The sequence below is a fragment of the Barbus barbus genome, assembly GCF_936440315.1.
Source record: "Barbus barbus genome assembly, chromosome: 17".
In the NCBI taxonomy this organism is placed as follows: domain Eukaryota; kingdom Metazoa; phylum Chordata; class Actinopteri; order Cypriniformes; family Cyprinidae; genus Barbus; species Barbus barbus.
Genome location: NC_136745.1, coordinates 16,928,951 through 16,950,688, shown reverse-complemented (window position 1 = coordinate 16,950,688; position 21,738 = coordinate 16,928,951). Strand labels below are relative to the sequence as shown.

Sequence of the window (21,738 nt, the reverse complement as noted above, 5' to 3'; positions counted from 1 at the left end):
AGTCAGGGTGGCAAAAAGACAGATATTTTAGTTTATCTTTTGGGCATTCGTTTGGAAATATTGCGCTCAAATCAACAAGTTATTCTAAATCGAAATTGACTTTGCTTCATAGTAATGCCGCTCCCGCGCCGCCCCCCCACCTGAGCGGCATCAATAGGCTTCCCTCAGAGCCGATTCTCCCTATACACAGAATACGCAAGCTGCGTAGGGCCCCCTAAACACCAGGGGGCCCCCTTGCTCTCAAAGATGTTTTAGTTTCATTTTTTGAATTTGGCCAGTGGTTAAAACATGAATAATCATTTATTTTAATGCAGTGCGCTGTCACCCTCTCTACGTAAAAAATCTGTCAAATCATGTAACGTGAATGTCGTACAGTCTCTAGCTTGAGACGAAAAAAACAAAAAACGAATTGAAAGCGTACCGAGCCGCGGAAGAGATACTGTTTCTCGAGCGCAATTCGAGACGGAGAGAAACACGGACAAATGCGTTTCATCCATTCTTTCAGAGGATGGGAGAGTAAGGGATCATTCGCGCAATCACTTGGTTGACCCACTTAAGTGATTACCAGCTTGCATCAGTTGCTTTTATAGTGTGCCTTAAACTCTAAAAATCACGGTTATTTTATTGCAACATTTTTTTGTGTTTGGGTAGTTTTTGTGTAACCCAACTCGTAGGACAATCGCAACAACCCAGTGTGAGTGCGAGCAGATATATATTCTCTTCGGGTGAGAGCAGTTCTCAGTGCCGCTGACTTACTACTTTGGTCAAATATAGGTTTGTTTCATTTAATCTATAAAACAGTAAACCATTTTATTTTATGCAAAGGAAACCAAGTCACCTAAACAAGCCGCATCGGTCTTTTTGCGAACACGGCAAAATATGTTGTATTAAGAACTGTAGGCCTATTTAACGAAAATAAAGGCATTTAGGCAAGAAAGAAAGAAAGAAAGAATAAAAAAAAAAAAAAATCAAAATAAATGAAAAACTAAAACAAAACAAAACCAACAGCAACTAAATAAAATAATAAAAAATAAATAATCGTTTTCTAATCAGTCTCAGCATGCTTTAATTTTGTCGCTAGTGGTTTGCGTTTTGGTTTTGGTTTGCGACCAAAATGTTTTTGGTCTGCGCTCTGGAAGTATTCTGTTAATTCTGCTAAACTTTAATTATTAATTAATTTATAGAGAAAGTTGAAAGCAATATTAAAATAAAAACTAATTTAAAAATGCAAAACTATAATAACCCTGACACGAACGTCTTTCATTGGAGGAAGGGGATCCGCCAAATGAGATGATCGGAATTCTGAGTATCCGGATGCGGACCGGGTTTGTTCAGATTAAGCCCTGAGTACGAATAGCTGTGCACACCAGCTGTTTTGTGCTGCTCACCCATGGCCGCTTCAGGCTTGTAGCCTACACTTAATTTAGCTATACTAGTGGTATTTATTATTATTTTTATTTTATTTTTTAACGTTACAGTAGGGGGAAAAAATGTACAATCCGAAAACATACCCGTGTCTGCTTTTATTTTAATGCAGATGTAATAAACATTCTTCAGTCTTTCACATGCATCTTTAAAATCGTATTTAATTATGAGAGTGAAGTGGGGGCAGCACGGCAGGGCTTTGCCTAGAGCGGCAGTTGAGCTTGCGCCGGCCCTGGCCACACCATTAAATCTATTTAGTTGAATTTTCACTCTTAACATATCACACAATGCATCATTATTTTGACATTTTCATGGTACTCCAAGGCACTTCAGAAGAATAGCATTGTAGGTACTCTTTTGAAGTGCCTTGGAGTACCGTGAACATAGGCATATGAATATGTTAATCATTGGGAAGATTTTGTAATATTTTTGAAAGAAGTCTCTTATGTTCACCAGGACTTAATTTATTTGATCAAAAGCATGTAATTGTAATTTATTCCTGTGATGGGAAAGCTGAATTTTCAGCAGACCTCACTCTAGTCTTTAGTGTCACATGATCCTTCAGAAATCATTCTAATATACTGATTAGGTGCTAAAGAAACATTTCTTTTTAACGGTTGTGCTGCTCAAAATTAATGTCCAGGGTTTTTTTCAGGATTTTTTCTATTTATTTTTTTTTCCATGATTCTTTGATCAATTGAAATAATAAAAAAAATAAAAAATAAAAAAATAAAAAAATAAAAATATATATATATATATATATATATATATATATATATATATATATATATATATATATATATATATATATATATATATATATATATATATATATATATATATATATATATATATATATATATATATATATATATATATATATATATATATATATATAATTTTCTTTTTTTATATATATTTATTTATTTATTTATTTTTTATTTATTTTTTTTATAATTAATTAATTAATTCCAAATGGTTTGGAGTACTGAGACATGTTAAATTTTCATGTTTTTACTTAAACAGTGGACAATTTTCAGAAACAACTACTAGTTTGACTTTAATTTTAGGGCCTGTGTCGACTAGTTGTAAATAACAATCGCATCCCAAAATGATTTTTTTTTTTTTTTCCACATCCTTGAGTAGTTGTGTGGTGTAGCTTTATATGGTAACCCGTGACTGCTATCTTTTTGTTTATTTGTAGTGTCACACAGATGTGAAACAGTGAACCTTTAAATTTATAATGTCATAAGAGAATAAAAGCACAGACCTTTGAGATGGTCTGAACTGCTCTTAAAACCTCTTAAATGAACCAAGGGCTGCCAGAAACCATTAGAACATCTGTTTTTTTGCACCATTCATGACATCATTGGCATCATCTCACATGTGCGGGATTCACTCTGTAGTAATTTACATAAGCTAAACATTGACTCATTGAATAGTCAGCTACTTTTTTAAAACAACTCCTCAATTAGTAATGTTGAGTTGCTATGCACTGTCAAATAATGAATGTTAACAATATACCCTTAATCTACTGCACTAGTTCAGATAGTCTTATCACAACATGTCACACCCAAGGCAACTTGAGATACTGTGCTCGACATCAAGAACCTGCCGATTACCCAAATATCACCTCACCTGCCATTATAAAGCCCTGATCTCACACACCTGTTTAAAGACATGCACATTCACATACACACATTCAGCCAGTCATGTCATGAATGCACCTTTGAAAAGACACACATCACATATTGCATCCAAAGGCATGTAGAATTTAGATAACACTCTAAAGAAAGTCACAGTGGATAAAACAAGCGCTACAGCGATGCAAAAGATCTTTAGATGTCAAGAGGCGTGATGTAACGGTTAGCTGTAGCGGCATTGAAAGTGTTCTGTGGTGCATTCCTCTCCATTCTTCCATTGAATGCAGCAGACAGGTCTGTTTTATTCAAGTCCACCTGGTATCTGTGTGAGACAGACCATTCATCTTGTTCCACTCTCTTTGATGTACAAGATTTCACCTTTAGAGCCTCACTCTCTCCATCAGCAGATAAAACTACAGCCTGCTGCTGCTCTTGTAACACTGCATACTGGAAACTGTGTGTGTGTGTGTGTGTGTGTGTGTGATCTGCTCTATTTAAAAAAAAAAAATGTAATGGAACCTGTCAGGCAATTCCTGTCTGACATCTTAGTCAAATATCTTAGTTCATTATATTGTAATGTGTACAGTGCTGCTTAAAGTCTGTTAAAAAAAAAGCTACCGTTTTTATTATATTTGCAAAATATATTCAAATATAAAAAAATATTTTTTTTCCGAATTCAGTTATTTTTATTCTAAAAGTAATTATCTAATTACATTTTCATTTCAAATTATATTATCATCTAACAATTTGAGTAAAAATTTTAAGTGAAAAAAATTAACATGAACTTCAGAATGTCAGTATTTGGTTTATACCTCTTTTGCTTTATTGGCAGCTGCACTTGAGCTGCATGATTTCCACAAGTTTGTGTAAAACCTGATGATCATGTTCGGTAACATAAATTGGGATGATCCAAATAGCACTTTGTGCTCGATGGAATCAAGAACATCTGACCATCTGATCATTGGAGTTCACATGATCAATGCCACAGATTTGCTTATTTGATTAGTGACCTAGAAATAGAGCACAATCTAAAATATGATTCCTAATACGTCCAGGAAGTTGCTATTTATTTTCTGATTTTGAATTCCAGATTTTCAATGTTGTCTCAGGCTTTTGGACCCCACTCTATAAAGAATGTGGGATGTTTTTTTGAAAGTTTTTTTTATTTGTGACACTTTGAGTACCAAAACTATGTGTCTCATGGTATGAGAGATTAAGATGAAGTTTGGAATGTTGTAAAGTAATATTTTCCAGTACATTAGTGTGTGATGTGCTCTGAATAAATTGTTATTCCTCCAACTGAGTGACTAATTTTCTACACACTCAGAATGCATGCTAACATTGGTTTATTTGAGTTCTTTGTGTTTTCAGATACTCTTTCCTAAATTTCCCTCAGTCCATGGAGATGTTCCATGCTTAGAGTGGAACACGGGGATGATGGGACATTAGAGTGTGTGTGTTTTCCATACTGGACACTCAAAGGCCTTGAGACAAACTGAGAAATGCTTTTGCTTTTGAGAATTGTTTTTGCAGGCCCTGTTGCAATTAGATGTCTCTCTTGCTTTTTTCTCTTTCTATTTTTCTCTCTCTTTCAAAACAACAGGCATTAGATGGGACTCCAGCTGTATTCTGGTCCACTGGGACTTTGAATCTCTATGCTCTACACATTCAAACCACAAACTGACTAGAGGAACTTTGATAAAGCATTTACAATTAGGTTGTTTATATACACAAGTTGACATTAGACTTTTTGAGTGACTGACTTGGCTTATAATAAAAGCATATTTTAATTAATTGCAAGTGGAATATTTAGGTTTTGGGAGAAAAGGCAAAAACGTTATTTATTCTTCTTGCACATGACTTTGTGTGTGTGTGTGTGTGTGTGTGTGTGTGAGAGAGAACATGGATAAAGTCAGCTTGGCTCAGGCGTTAGTATGTAGTCCCTAAAGCCGAATGACCATGTCTGAATTGTTCTCATCTCATATTTACCATCACAATGGATGGTATTAACATTCTTGGGCCAACATTATCACTGGCAGGCATGAGCAGCCAAACTCTGCTGTTTCACAGCACCGCTGATTAGTGCATCCAGGCATAGTTAATCCATCCTGTCAATCACCAAAGGAAGTTACCACGTGGGATTGAATGATAAACACTCAGACTCAGTTTGCCTGGTTTAAGCGCTAATAGAATCTGTCAACATTTGCTTTCAGGTTTTGAAAGACCTGATTGAAGATTTTAAATGGTCCGTTAGTGTGTGCTTCTGACAGAGCAACATAGTAATTTTGATTAATTACGGTTTGTGCATGAAGGTTTGTGTATAAGTCAACTTATTGTGGTTTACAGTGTGTGCTTATATAGAGTTTTTGTCAGATTTCCATTTAGCATCAGCTTTTGTCCAAGTTGCACGCACAATGTGGCCAAATCCAATAGAGTAATGTGATCGTCTAACCCCCTATTCAGTGGTAACTCTAGTTTAGCTTTAGTGGAGAGCCCTTCAAACCGCACACATGCCAGCTCTGGAGAGCACATTCAGTGCTTTGATTGCTTATGACAAAGGATGGGATGCTTTGTGTGCAGTATGTGTGCATATCTTTCCACAATTACCTTTGTATTTGCATACTTAATATTTTGCATGCATGATGATTTTAAGGCTGAGAGAGGTGTCCAACTTGAAAAATCAGCTTAAGATGTTAATTGTGTTTGTAGACCACTGGTATACCATCTAGGACCATAAACAAATCCAAAGTCCTACCAGTTTAAGCTGGTTTATGGAACATGGTGGCTGGGTACTAGCTTACCTGGGTTTTTCCAACGGGAATGTTGCATAATGTGTGTGTATATTTGTTGGAGAATGTGTCCAGCAGAGACAGAGGGAGTCGATGTCCTGTCTAAACAGTGGACACGGACACCCTTGATTTCCAACCGAGACGAGGCCATAGTGGTTTATTATTCTGCCGCAAATACACCTATGGCCTGCATGCTTTCAAAAGCCAACTAGATTTGTTTTTACCAGAACTATCCATAGAAATGTTAGAAAAAACATACTGTTCGAAACTGTTTGTACGTTGACTTTATAATTTTAAATTGTACGGTTCATACCAAAGTAACCCATTTATTGATTAAGAGTATTTATAGCAGACAACTTAGCAGGAAAATATTAATGAAGTTTGACGTTTTTATTCATACTTAATGTATTTGAACCCCTCTGGTCCTGTCTGATTGTTCAATACATTGGCCCCCAATGAAAATGATTAAACTGCCACTATCAAAGAGAAAATTACATGTTACCTCTGGGACTGTCGAATTCCAGCACATCATGAATATCTTTTCACCAATGTACAATTTTCTCTAATTCCACTTGGCAATACAGAACACTTGTTTCATTCAGGGTTAAAGATGACATTAGTAGGGTGGAGGAAGTCATTTGATTTCCAGTAATTTGGGATTTCCTGCCTCCCTGATGTTTTGCTAGACATCAAAGTCTATTTTCCTTTAATGGTGAATAGATTAGCTAATTTGGGAACACCTGAAACCTTTGGTAGATTTGAAACCTTTGCTGCAGGCAGGTGTGCCTCTCGGCTTTGTGCTGGAGCCTTTACTGGTTTCGATTACAGGAAGTTAATTTGTCTCGGAGTGCCGAGTTTAGACAAGTGGTGCAAGCATGGCATTGCAAGGGGGTGGATTGGTGCTCTTTGACATTTAATGACAGGTATTTTCAACGCAGCTGGGCCAAAGCAAACAGGATAAGCGCAGACGACTGCATCTCACACCCCACTTGCCCACGCAAGATTATTCCATCTTGTGAATCAGACCCTGTGGAACTACAGAGCACCCTTTCTTTTACTCTTTTTCTCTCTCCTTTTCTCTTTGTCTCTCTCCAAATTCCTCGCTTCCTCGCAGGCTTTTGCACTCTTCACTTTGGATGTGCCTGTTACGATTAAGATATTTTACATTCAAAGGACCAACTGTTATAATTATCTGAGAGATTGTCTCTGATTGTCTGAGTATCACCCAGTTCAAGACAGATGAATCTGTTCCCTGCTTGTTTATTTAATTAATGAGTGTATTTTGGCAGATGGATGTTCTGAAACTGGCCTTGCTTTGCTTTTTATTTAGGAACCGTCTGTTTTGGTTGTGGAAATTTGAGATAACTAGTTTATCCTGTTCCAATTTGGAATTGCAGGAAATTTATGAACTACTACAGTTATGAACTGATTCATTAAAGTAATGAAGACTTATGTGTCTGAGTTTTGCACTTGGTACCATGCAGCGCTTTCTAAGAGTGATTGGTAGTAACATCCAGTAATCTTGACTGTGATAACAGATAGTGCTGTTTATGCATACCTGACTCCATCCATTTTAAAATATGACACAAATAATGGCCATCATAGCTTTTTCTTAATCTCAGCCAAGGTTGAAGTAGTTTGGGCAAAAAAAAAGTTTTTTTTTTTTTTTTTACTTTAAGGCACTTTTAACTGTTTGGGTTGGTGTCTATGGAGTGATTGCAGTGGCTAGTATTCCTTTACTTTCCATAAGCATTTCATATTTTCAAACACATGGGGGAGTGTGCTTTTAATTTTTTTTTTTTTTAGACTAAAATGGCTGATGATTTTTTTTTTTTTATCTGTCTATCCAACTATGTCCTTTTTGTGTGTTTGTTTTCTGACAGGCACAGACAGCTGTGTAATGATGGACCCTTTTTTTTTTTTTTTTTAAATATGGTGACATCTTACTCCACTGTCTCCCATGTATCATATAAAGCAGGCATTCTTATAGGTCAGGGTCATCATTTGGGATCAGGGTTTTAGAGAGGTGATCTGGGAAGTACCATTAGCAGTTAACAGTTGGGATCTGTACTCTAGCCGACTGCCTCTCTCATCTGTCTCATGTCACCTCTTCTTGTCTGTCTGGCTTTTCATCTGTCACACACACATTTAAAATGTACCAGGATGAGACGAATTCCAACCCCTTTTGGAAAGATTACACCTTTCAAAGTTTTGGTCAGATTGGTGATTGAAAGCTAAGCCCTTTGTAGTACTGATGTTGTTAGAGTCCAGCTAAATGTTTTGGTTAAGCTTGGAAATCAGTTACAGATTCTCTTTGGTACTCTGTCTCATCTGTTTGTGTGTGTGTGTGTGTGTGTGTGTGTGTGTGTGTGTGTGTGTGTGTGTGTGTGTGTGTGTGTGTGTGTTTCTCCAGGCGGACATGATGTTCAGTTCAGGAGTCTTCTGGATGGGTCTGATCTTCATTCCCATCACCTCTCTGGTGTTTGATGTGGCCTACAAAGTGTAAGTTGAGATTCTTCAGTACCAGCCATTAAACCTTGAACTGGTGGTCACCAGAGGTTTGTGTCATGTATACAGTATTCAAAGTATTGACGTATAATTTAAATTGCTTGCTACACGCAAAAAATAACTTTTTGGCTGGACATGATTAAATCATGGACAGTGGTTCCACACAGTTGAATCAAATTATTTGGATACAAACTAATCAAGTTATTTTGACATTTCTAATTTTAGTTGAGTTTACTTTAGTTCATTGTACATTAAGTATTAAATAACATGTTTCCATCATGTGGAACCACTGTCCATGATTAAATGAAGTTCAGCAAAAGTGTTACAATAACAATAACATACAATAACAATTTCTTTACACATATGATGTTAGATTTGAGCTGTTTGAAGATGGTACTGATTACATCCAGCTCTCCCATTATAGTTTTTTTTTTTTTTATTAAATCAGCATAAATTATTTTTAGCAGGTCATTACCCATTATTACACGCTTGATACAAAAGTGACAGAAACTTAAATAGCAACATAATAGAACATTAACAAATCTCCTTATATTCTAATCTTGCTAAAAATATCATAAAACATGCATCAAATATAATTTTTTTTATTATTATTTCCCTGTCCTGCTACTTGATTGATGTTCTTTCAAAATGAACATTGTTAAGCCAAAGAATAATCGTTTCAAGTCAGTTTGACAGGATGCAATTGTGTTTGAACAAGAAACCTGAAACCCAAAAAAATCTAAATGAATTGTTTAAATAAAATGAATAACATAAAAAAGCAAATACTGTAATGCAGCTAAGAATAAATAATCATGCATACAAAAATAATACTCCAAAATAAATGAAAATAATTTTTAGTTTTTTTAATGAAAACTGCAATAATAAAAAAATAATAGTTATTTAATTTTTATAATTATATACACTGAACAAAATTATAAACGCAACACTTTTGTTTTTGCCCCCATTTTTCATGAGCTGAACTCAAAGATCTAAGACTTTTTCTATGTACACAAAAGGCCTATTTCTCTCAAATATTGTTCACAAATCTGTCTAAATCTGTGTTAGTGAGCACTTCTCCTTTGCCGAGATAATCCATCCACCTCACAGGTGTGGCATATCAAGATGCCGATTAGACAGCATGATCATTGCACAGGTGTTCCTTAGGCTGGCCACAATAAAAGGCCACTCTAAAATGTGCAGTTTTATCACACAGCACAATGCCACAGATGTCGCAAGTTTTGAGGGAGCGTGCAATTGGCATGCTGACTCCTGGAATGTCCACCAGAGCTGTTCCCCGTGAATTGAATGTTAATTTCTCTACCATAAGCCGTCTCCAAAGGCGTTTCAGAGAATTTGGCAGTACATCCAACTGGCCTCACAACCGCAGACCACGTGTAACCACACCAGCCCAGGACCTCCACATCCAGCATCTTCACCTCCAAGATCGTTTGAGACCAGCCACCCGGACAGCTGCTGCAACAATCGGTTTGCATAACCAAAGAATTTCTGCACAAACTGTCAGAAACCGTCTCAGGGAAGCTCATCTGCATGCTCGTCGTCCTCATCGGGGTCTCGACCTGACTGCAGTTCGTCGTCGTAACCGACTTGAGTGGGCAAATGCTCACATTCGATGGTGTCTGGCACTTTGGAGAGGTGTTCTCTTCATGGATGAATCCCGGTTTTCACTGTACAGGGCAGATGGCAGACAGCGTGTATGGCGTCGTGTGGGTGAGTGGTTTGCTGATGTCACTGTTGTGGATCGAGTTGCCCATGGTGGCGGTGGGGTTATGGTATGGGCAGGCGTATGTTATGGACAACGAACACAGGTGCATTTTATTGATGGCATTTTGAATGCACAGAGATACCGGGACGAGATCCTGAGTCCCATTGTTGTGCCATTCATCCACGACCATCACCTCATGTTGCAGCATGATAATGCACGGCCCCATGTTGCAAGGATCTGTACACAATTCCTGGAAGCTGAAAACATCCCAGTTCTTGCATGGCCAGCATACTCACCGGACATGTCACCCATTGAGCGTGTTTGGGATGCTCTGGATCAGCATATACGACAGTGTGTTCCAGTTCCTGCCAATATCCAGCAACTTCACACAGCCATTGAAGAGGAGTGGACAATCTGATCAACTCTATGCGAAGGAGATGTGTTGCACTGCGTGAGGAAAATGGTGGTCACACCAGATACTGACTGGTTTCGGACCCCCCAATACAGTAAAACTGCACATTTTAGAGTGGCCTTTTATTGTGGCCAGCCTAAGGCACACCTGTGCAATAATCATGCTGTCTAATCAGCATCTTGATATGCCACACCTGTGAGGTGGATGGATTATCTCGGCAAAGGAGAAGTGCTCACTAACACAGATTTAGACAGATTTGTAAACAATATTTGAGAGAAATAGGCCTTTTGTGTACATAGAAAAAGTCTTAGATCTTTGAGTTAAGCTCATGAAAAATGGGGGCAAAAACAAAAGTGCTGCATTTATAATTTTGTTCAGTGTAGTTATTATAATTATAATAACCATAAAGAAAAAATATATTAAATACTTTGTTTTAAACATTTATTTTGTTTCGGAAAAATACATTTCTTATTATATTTATCATTTGTAACAGTCTTTTTGTATACTTTTGTGTAACAAACATTACTATAAGCTGCTTTTATTTTATTAAGTAAACATTTGTTTATTTGTTAATATACAGTGGGTACGGAAAGTATTCAGACCCCCTTAAATTTTTCACTCTTTGTTATATTGCAGCCATTTGGTAAAATCATTTAAGTTCATTTTTTTTCCTCATTAATGCACACACAGCACCCCATATTGACAGAAAAACAGAATTGTTGACATTTTTGCAGATTTATTAAAAAAGAAAAACTGAAATATCACATGGTCCTAAGTATTCAGACCCTTTGCTCAGTATTTAGTAGAAGCACCCTTTTGATCTAATACAGCCATGAGTCTTTTTGGGAAAGATGCAACAAGTTTTTCACACCTGGATTTGGGGATCCTCTGCCATTCCTCCTTGCAGATCCTCTCCAGTTCTGTCAGGTTGGATGGTAAACGTTGGTGAACAGCCATTTTTAGGTCTCTCCAGAGATGCTCAATTGGGTTTAAGTCAGGGCTCTGGCTGGGCCATTCAAGAACAGTCACGGAGTTGTTGTGAAGCCACTCCTTCGTTATTTTAGCTGTGTGCTTAGGGTCATTGTCTTGTTGGAAGGTAAACCTTCGGCCAAGTCTGAGGTCCTGAGCACTCTGGAGAAGGTTTTCGTCCAGGATATCCCTGTACTTGGCCGCATTCATCTTTCCCTCAATTGCAACCAGTCGTCCTGTCCCTGCAGCTGAAAAACACCCCCACAGCATGATGCTGCCACCACCATGCTTCACTGTTGGGACTGTATTGGACAGGTGATGAGCAGTGCCTGGTTTTCTCCACACATACCGCTTAGAATTAAGGCCAAAAAGTTCTATCTTGGTCTCATCAGACCAGAGAATCTTATTTCTCACCATCTTGTGGTCCTTCAGGTGTTTTTTGTGTCTTGCACTGAGGAGAGGCTTCCGTCGGCCAGCTCTAAGAAGTGTTCTGGTCGTCCCAAACGTCATCCATTTAAGGATTATGGAGGCCACTGTGCTCTTAGGAACCTTAAGTGCAGCAGAAATTTTTTTGTAACCTTGGCCAGATCTGTGCCTTGCCACAATTCTGTCTCTGAGCTCTTCAGGCAGTTCCTTTGACCTCATGATTCTCATTTGCTCTAACATGCACTGTAAGCTGTAAGGTCTTATATAGACAGGTGTGTGGCTTTCCTAATCAAGTCCAGTCAGTATAATCAAACACAGCTGGACTCAAATGAAGGTGTAGAACCATCTCAAGGATGATCCGAAGAAATGGACAACAGTTAAATATATGAGTGTCACAGCAAAGGGTCTGAATACTTAGGACCATGTGATATTTCAGTTTTTCTTTTTTAATAAATCTGCAAAAATGTCAACAATTCTGTTTTTCTGTCAATATGGGGTGCTGTGTGTACATTAATGAGGAAAAAAAATGAACTTAAATGATTTTAGCAAATGGCTGCAATATAACAAAGAGTGAAAAATTTAAGGGGGTCTGAATACTTTCACTGTATATATATTTGTTTTTCGCTTTTAGGGCACAATCCGGGATGTTCAGTGATAGTCTGACGTTACATGCATTCTTATAGCATTTTTTCCACCTTGAGGGGATTTTCTTCCATCTTTGTCATAGTTTTGACTTTTGACTTGTTTGTTTTTTTTATCCCCTGGGTTCCAGAATGAAAAAGGTGTGCTTTAAGACCCTGGTTGATGAGGTGCAGGAGTTGGAGGCGATGTCGAAAGATCCAGGAGCTGTGGTGCATGGGAAGAGGTGAGGGCCGTTCCTCATGAATTCATAATAAAACCGAACAAGCAAAAACAGCGGATCAGCAGGGATCACCTCCAAGTGTAAACGATCCTACTGGCTGCTCTCCTGCCTCCGGTCTCATTCTGTCTCCTCAACCTCTCACTGGAGACACATCTGTCCAGCAGGAAGTTTGTCTTTACAGGGCTCGCAAAATTTCAAAATCCCTGGTAGCCCTTCGGGCAGGTACTCTTCAGATTTTGGTAGCCCGAAAATTTATTTAACTAGCCCAACTAAAAAAAGACCATAAATGTAATTCAAAAACATTTTCAATACACATATCAACGAATATCAAGGAAAGAGTTTTATTTTACTATTTACAGGGTATCTGCAGAATTTTTAAAAATCAATTTAAGGCAATTTATGACTGAGCTAAGTAAACTAAGTAAACTAGTAAAATGAACACCGTATGAGTGGGGTTGGACAATATCTGTAGTAACATTTAAGCCTTAAAATGACATGATTTACAATTCAGATACAGGTTTTCACAAAAACGATCTTATAAAAAGGTATTTCAGTCTCTAAATCATTTTTATGAAAAGGGATAAGTCAAACATGAATTATTATATTATTTTAAAACATAAATATTACTGTCTAAATTGTTTGGATTTTTAGAAGGCACCCCACATTATAAAATACTATAGTAATTTATAATAAATACTATTGTGTATTTGAACCATGCTATAGTAAAGTGTATTATACTGTATATATTATAGTATTTACAACACTTTAATGAATGGTACAGCATACTGTATTAACTATAGTGAACATAGAAACTGTATACTTTACACTTTACTGTAGTAAAAACTGAAGAATACTAGTGTATTGTAGTATACCCTATAGTTGTAGAAAACATAGTACAGTATTGGGTAAAGTAATTTATTTATATTACTATAGTTATATTACCACAGCATCTATAGAATTACCACAACAAATTAAAGTACTTTACTATAGTATGGTTCAAAAACACTATAGTATTTATTTACTATAAATTAGTATTTTTTCATGTGAGACATTAACTTCTTTCACATTTACAACTCTTATGTTTTTGCTTCGTAAAAACATGGGTCGATCTAAACATAAGAGAGGCTTTTTGACCCTGGACTGATGTTGTGATTCGACCATGACTATTGTTGTTGTTTTTTTTGTTTTGTTTTTTCATGCATTCAATAAAAAAAAACATAAGAGAGGCTTTTTGGAAATACAAATTCATTCTCTGCCATGAGGTGGCGCATTAAGAGCGGCCGCTGAAATAAAGCGGTCCGTTCCCCCGTTGACGGCTGTAAACAAAGCAGCACCGCGCTCATAAACGCTGCTTCATCAGGCATTTTATAGGCAAGATTAAATGAAAATGTCAACGATACGTTTCTGAGGACAGTCGGTTCCCTTCAGAGAGATATTCACAAAGACATCCGTGCCTTGTTTTGACTTTAAAACGTGCAGCACTCATATTTATTCAATGTCATAATTGCCTTTTGAAGTTTAATCCAGCCATATCGCGATTCTTGCCTTTCCACCCCCAACTGTAAGATCTCTTGAAATTACAATTAAGACTTTTCTTATAACATTTAACGTATTTAAAACTTTTTAAGGCCTTAAACTCCCTGCCCTGTATTTTAAGGTAGCCCGTCGGGCAGGGCAGTGATACATTTTGGTAGCCTGACTGGAAAACACAATATCCCCGGGACGTCGGGCTAGCGATTTTGCGAGCCCTGCTTTAATTCGATCACTCTTCTGCGAGAAGAGAAAAGAGACGTTCATTATGCGCATAATGATGTCTGTGTCTCAGTACTGTTCCTCTTTGTGTCCTTCCCTGTAGTTTGACCGAGAGAGCCCAGCTCCTGAAGAACGTCTTTAAGAAGAGCACCGTCAGTCTGTACCGCTCCGACTCCATGCAGCAGAATCTACTCCGTACGTCAGCGACACGCATGTGCTTCGCCACCCACAGGCACACGGACGCAGACACACCTACATGTTCTCCACAGCGCAGATATCACAGACAGACTCATGCAGAATCACTGATGCACACACACCCTACCATCCCCATCTGCAGCATCAAAATGCAGGTTCACTCTCAAACGCAAGGGCTTATGGATGTGCAACTGCAGACACTCACAGATGTACAAATCTGAACCAAAACCAATGAAAATTTGGTGAGGATAGTTGTTCTGGACAACTGCGGATAGTAACTAATGTGGTCATACTATCACTCGAAAGCAACAGCTGCATTAACAAAGCTCAAGTTAGACTGAGATGGCACCGTTCGTAGGGTTCCTTCTCAGGCAGCTGTTTTTTTGGGCACGGGACTCAAATCTCATGTTTATCAGAGAATAAGTTGGCCTTCTGTGTTAAATCTGGAGAATTTTGTTGAGGATATCGCAGTCCAAAATTGAATTATTAAAGCTCATTCATGAGGTCATAATATGTAGTCACAGATTTCTCACAAACACACATGCACACAGTCTTATCAAATTACTAACATCTCCTTCCTGGATATGCTGTTATACTACACTTCCAGTTTTCATGTGCTTCCTTTCAGTGGTCTTCAACTGGTGAGCTACAGGTCTGATTGAAGTTGCTAACAGTAGGCGAAAACAATGCTGAAAACAATGCAAAATGCAGCCAAGTAAGGATAGAAAAATCTATTTATATTATATATATATTTATAATATAAAATGTATAATTAGAATTTGTTATATATATATATAACTTAAGAATTATTTAAAAAAAAAAAAAAAAAAAAAAATATATATATATATATATATATATATATATATATATTTTTATAAAATATTTATAAAAATTAATTCTAAAGTTATACAATTTAATTATAAAATATTTAAAAATCCCATTAACTTTATAAAAATGATATAATATTTATTAAATGTATTTTATTAAATCATTGTTTTGTAGAAAACAATATTTTATTTATAATTATATTTTGGATATCATTTTGAACAATTTCTTTTGTGAAAGAAAAAAACTCCCCCGTAAAATCTGTCTCCTGAAACATTACCAGTTGAGAACCATTGTCTTTTCATTTCTTTATAGTTTAACATTTACATTTCATTTTCTGTTCGTTACCTCTCTTTATTTGCTCTATTTTTTGTGTTTGCTTTTAGGTGAGGATGGGGGACGTTCAGTGATAGTCTGATGTTATATGCATTCTTACCCCTTAGCTCATACCGCTAAATATTAATGCAGTTGCATTACAAACACAATACATATTAACACCATAATTAAACCTGCATTGTCCATCACGTCCTTCCCATTCCCCACCTGTGCATGTGCTACTGTGTTGCTGTGTTTTGATTGACAGGCAGAGTCATATTTAATCATTTCAATGTCCTGCTATCATTCCCACCATGCATTGGCCTCCTCGGCCTCTTGCATGTGCCCCCTCAGGCCAGAAGGTAGAGGTCGAGTTGGTTGAGACATAAGGTGAGTTATAGATCAACGGGCCAATCCCAGTGTGCCATGCTGTAGAGACCATAGCGCTAGTATGAGCGAGATCTTTAATATTAAAATAACTAGGATTTGAATAGACTTAATGTCCTTGCACACTGAGTCCGAGTTTCCTATCAAAGTGGTTGCTACGGATGTGAAAGCGCAGAAAATCCAACCTGATCCGAATTTTTTATGATGGACGAAAGTTTCGGAGGCAGTGTGTAAACATGATTGACACAACGTGAGGTCGCATTTATTTTTTAACGTGTGAAAATTGTGGACGAAAATTCTGAACTCTGTTCAGTGACCTTTAGAGTCCAAATCAAGGGATAAGAACTTATTTTCTTGAAGACTTCAATAGCTATATTTAATGGAATGAGACACATTTTTTCTTTTCTTTTTTTTATAGAAAGAATAGTTGATTTTTTCCAGGTATAATCAATAATCTGACATGACAACACTCACAGTGTCTTATTTCCTGCCAGCTTCCATTTAGAGTCTGCCAAGATAATTACTATTGACTACCCCGATCGTCCCAGCCGGCCCACCCACACTGCTGTAGCCGGTTTCTCAAGGTCCCTTCTGAGACCGATTTGAATTTTTTAGTTTTTTTCTGGAAGCAGGCAGTCTGGATGTTTTGCATACTGATGTCTTTTTGCTGCGTCTTCCGGCAGACAAAAGACCTCCTTTAATTTGGACCACTACAAATATTTTCAGACATTTTGGTCCCATTAGTGTATGCAGGTCATTGTAAGGGCTTATTAAACCCCCAATTAGACTCCCAACAATAGAATAATCCAGACAGTCTTTGAATCCTCTTTTGAGTTTACAGACAATATTCCCAATTTTTTTCTTGGTGAGCAAATATATATTTATTTATAATAAAATAGAATTGTCTATAATTATTTATTATTATACTATTAATGGTATATATAATGCATGCATAATGTAAATTTATATAATTAATATTATTTAGAAATGTAAAGGATTTACATTATTGTTATTTATTTGTCTTGTGCTTTTTTTTTTCTCAAATATGAGAATCTTACGGTACTATTTGCAAACATTTTTCCTTCAGATTTAAAAAAAATCTTATTTATTTTTCAAAGTATACACCCTGGTGATGATTTAAGAAAAGTCTTGTTCTATAGAAGCACAAAATTAGAATTGTTTCCCCATCTCATTGCATGTTGTTTATTTAATTTGCTTCATGTTTTTATATGATTTAATTTGCATCACTTGTCTTGTAAGTGTGCCAGCAGATTGTTTAGTTGAGTGTATTTATCTGATGCATGTTTTCTGGGTCCTGTTTACAGACGGCTACGCATTCTCACAGGATGAGAACGGAGTGCTCTCCCAGTCTGAGGTCATCAGAGCCTATGACACCACCAAGCAACGGACCAGTGAGTGGTGAGATCCGGCTCGCTGGGCCCGCCCCCTCTCAGCGGTCACTCAACTTTTTAAAGGCTGACAGAGAGCTGAAGCCTGTCAGTTTAACTTTGGCCAGACTCGGGCACCCTGGGCAACAATGGATACGAAAAATGAAGCAGTATGAGAAAGAGAGAGAGGGGGGGGAAAAAATCAAGTTCTGCTGTGCCGTAGTTGTATGTTCAACACGAGCACTGTGCTAGCATATTTTTGCCCAGCCTGCGGTCAGTATGGTTTCTGATCTGTCAAACAGAGAACAGCAAAAAGAATTGACCCTCCTCTCTCCTCCGCCATTCCTTCGGCTATGAGTGTTACAGCCAAAAATGTGGTGTTGATGAGGGTGGTGATAAAGGTGTTGAGAAACATTTGTGGTAATGGTCTTTGACTGTGACTTCCTAATCATTAATGGCACATGAAACACTCCCTTTTGTTTTTATATCACATATGTATTTTATCTGCGTCAGAAAACAGGACGTATGCCAGATAACCAGAAACTAAGTTCCAAAGAATATTAGAAATGCAGTCCCTATTTTAAAAACAATATTTAGAAATGATAATTAGCTGTTTTTACACTCCTCAGATGCTTTCTGCATCTGTTTGACAACTTTACCATTGATTTTTATTTTATTATTGTTCATGTTAAATTCTAAGCTATCAAAGCCTTATGTTTGTTGTTGCCTTCAGCCATTACAGGGTATGTTTTTTGTTTAGTTTTGTTTTGAATTTTGTTTTGTATTTAGTTTGTTGTATTTTAACTTTTGCTTAGTTTTCTTTTTTCTATTTGGTTTTAAGTTTTGTTTTTTAATTTTTGTTTTGATCAGTCAGTTTATCGTGCCTGGTTCTTCAGATCTTAGCCTGCATGTATCTACCTTTTTCTAAACAATTTGGCAACATTTCAACAGCTTTCTTGAACACGTTTCTGCATTCCACGTCTTACACGGCTGCAATGATCACAAAGGTGCCTAACAGGATTTTTTTTTCCCAGTGAGATAGTATTTCAGAGTCTCTATCTAGGCAGCGTTACCGCACGCTTACACGTTAGACCAAAACAATGGTGTATCAGGCTGCTACACAGGCAAAATGAGAGCTTTATAAGCCACACACTGAACCTTAGCCCTGTTTATGCGTTCGGCTCATCGTAAGGGGCTCGTGCAAAACACTTTTAGACGATCAAATATTCACCATAATGTTTATTTGACTTGGAACCGAGTGTTAATCCCTCAAACATAAGTGCCATTAGCATAGGGGAGGAACGGTGGATTTTGCCAGACCCACACAGTATCGATACAACTTTGTCTCTATAGTTATTTAGTGAATTTGTATTTTTATATTGGACTGTGACTTTTTGGTCTGATCTGCTTTGTAATGAAAATGTCGTTCCTCTTTTTTGTGGTTCCCCTTCTGAAGCTGGTCGTGGTTCATGAGCTTAAGTGACTACAACTGTCTTATTAACGCTTCTTTATTTGATGGTGGAGTTTGTGCGTTGGTTTTCTTCTCCCTGTGGGAGAGCACGTTTTGTATAGTGCGTCTGCGCAGTGCGTGTCGTCTGCATGTGCATGTGAGCTACGTTTCGGATGCGTTGCGTGACTGCGTGAGTGTTCGTGATCCCGTCGGTATGCATGTCTATTTAACTATATTAAAGCAGCCTGAGATACTCGAATGAGGATGCGTGTGTGACGTCCTCTGTGTTGTCCAGTTGTGTGCCGCTACTTGTTCCGTTGGTCTGCACGACTCCAGGTATACTAACGGTGAGCTATATGCCGATGCATGGCCCTGTACGTCAGCAGGTGTGTGCAGGTGTAAATGTGTCACGTGTCTGTGTGTCTCGGTTTGGATGAAGCTCTGCTAAAGCTTGACCAGAGATGTTGCAAAATGCACTCTTTTAACTTTTATGTGATGAATATTCTCTTATCTAGTTCATATCAGTTGCAGTATTATTTATCTGGATGGATGTACCGTACATGTTCTTCATTTAGTTTCGGATCTCACTGTAACTCTTCTTCTTCCAGCTGAAACGTCTTTTATTTAACGTGGAAAGAATACGTTTATAGCTGTGCATTTCGTTCCTTAAGCTGTGCTTTTGACCGATCGTTGAAATTGTGGGTCGTCATTCGACTCGAACACTGGAAATATGAAGTGATGTTGGTTAAAGGCTTGGACTGTTGCTTTCTAAAACCCTGTCTGTCAAAGTGACTGATTGCATGAATGGAAAAGTCCTTCTTGGTTTAGCCTAAATGTTAATTGTACGCTGAATCTCCCTCTAGTGTTGGTCACTTTAAAGAATGAAAATGCTTTTTTATATGGTTTCGAATTCTCTATTGGGTGTTTTATTTTATTCTTTCAGATCTTTCGTTTATGTCTTTTTGTTAAATGATTGTTTAGCATGTTGGAACTGCAAACTTTTAAGTGTTTTGTCTTAACTGCCATGAAGGACTACTGAAATAAACTTTCCAACTGAAGCTCTTCTTTGGTGATTTCTCTCATTTTTTTTGTTGCATTCTGTTAATTATATCCTGATGAAGCCTCAAGGTTGTCCAAGATATATACTATTAGTGTTAGAACAGTATTGTAGCAGGCATCAGGAGAATCACTGATCATTTGTATTGTGTGGAGACTCTCCATTTGGGATTCAGTGAACACAAGAGTCATGATTTGGCAATAATCTGTTTTGTTTCCATACCATAAACTTTCAAGAGCTTATTTCCTGTCTAGACTAATCCATTTCTAGCTTTTTTTCCTCAAGCATTAAATTATACTTTAGCAAAAACTTCCCTGCATGTATAAATCTGTGTTTCTGGCCGTTATAATGTTTTATGACTTAAAAAGTTAACACAATGCACTGGATTTCATGTCTTTTAAAACACCTTTTAGTGTTAAACCACCTGCACAGCACTTGCTAATATGCACTTCTTCAGAATGTGTTCTGCTGATCCTCTTTAAAGGGCAGTTAGGGTGTTAAAATTTATATTGATGTATTGTTTACAGACACCAAAATCTGTTTATACTGTTTAAGCATGAGCAGACTCTGGCTCAGCACCCAATGTATTCCACAAACTTTCGAAATATTAAAAATTTTTTATCACTGTGAAATATATTTCATTCAAAACATAGTCAGCCCTAAAGATCACTCTTGTGAAACTGTTTCTGTTATTGACAATGGTAATTTGTTGTTTTAATATTTTGTGGATTTTTCAGGATTCTTTAAAAAATAGAAAATAAAAAAACAGCATTTATTTGGAATATATATATATATATATATTTAAAAGCATCCTTACTTAATGTGTTAATTTCTTTCAGAAAATGTTTTTACCCCAAACTGAACAGTAGTGTATGTATATTAAGCATCAAGTATTTTCTGTGATTGTTACATTGTATAGAATTTTGCTTTCATTGTGGAAAGACTAATCATGTTGAAACTGGTCATCGTGTGTGGCATTAAACAGGATGTGATATCAATCTAAACAGGAAAAGGTGGAGATACGTCAAATAGATGACATCCCCTGTAGTTTAGTTTTTCCTGTAGTTCTGTTGGTCATTGACATTAATAGAGTTATTATCTGTTCCATATTTTAATAACAGCTGTTTATGTTGGCCGCACTTGATGTAAATGTATCCACGGCTCTGTCCCTAGAAAGAATTAGTCCATAGGTTAAAACAAGCTTTCCCTTATTGGGTAGCAGGACACTGGAATATCAGTTATTCTCAGTCAGCATATTCTAAAATGGAACCTCATGTCATACAGTTTTTGAATGTTCTTTCATTCTTATATCTGATGCATTACTGTTGTTCAAGAGTGATGAGACCAACTAAGATGTGGAAGATAAAACGGTTTAATTTAGCTCAAAACACGGTTGGTTAGAGACTGTAATACTTATTTGAAGGCCATCTCATCACATGATGTGTTTCCAGCTGCTCTGTACATTTAGATACACCTGATCAATTTACAAAACGTTTCATATCAAATACAACAAACTGTGTTGCCAATGTAATCTGAAACTAAGCCAATAATGGCGTTCAGATTGCTACAAATTATACAAAATTGAAGAATGAATGCTCTCCAAACATTAAAA

The 21,738-nt window shown here is 37.0% G+C and overlaps 1 protein-coding gene across 1 annotated transcript in view; it reads left to right on the top strand.

Moving 5' to 3' along the window:
• Positions 1-15,213, top strand: part of LOC306883723 (putative phospholipid-transporting ATPase IA) — a 175,089-nt gene extending 159,876 nt beyond the window's left edge. The window contains exons 33-35 of the mRNA XM_079439144.1: positions 8,271-8,359; positions 12,668-12,760; positions 14,613-15,213. Coding sequence (XP_079295270.1) covers positions 8,271-8,359; positions 12,668-12,760; positions 14,613-14,925 — 495 coding nt within the window. The 3' untranslated portion in view covers positions 14,926-15,213. The remainder of the gene's footprint in view (positions 1-8,270; positions 8,360-12,667; positions 12,761-14,612) is intronic.
• The last annotated feature ends 6,525 nt before the right edge of the window (positions 15,214-21,738 follow it).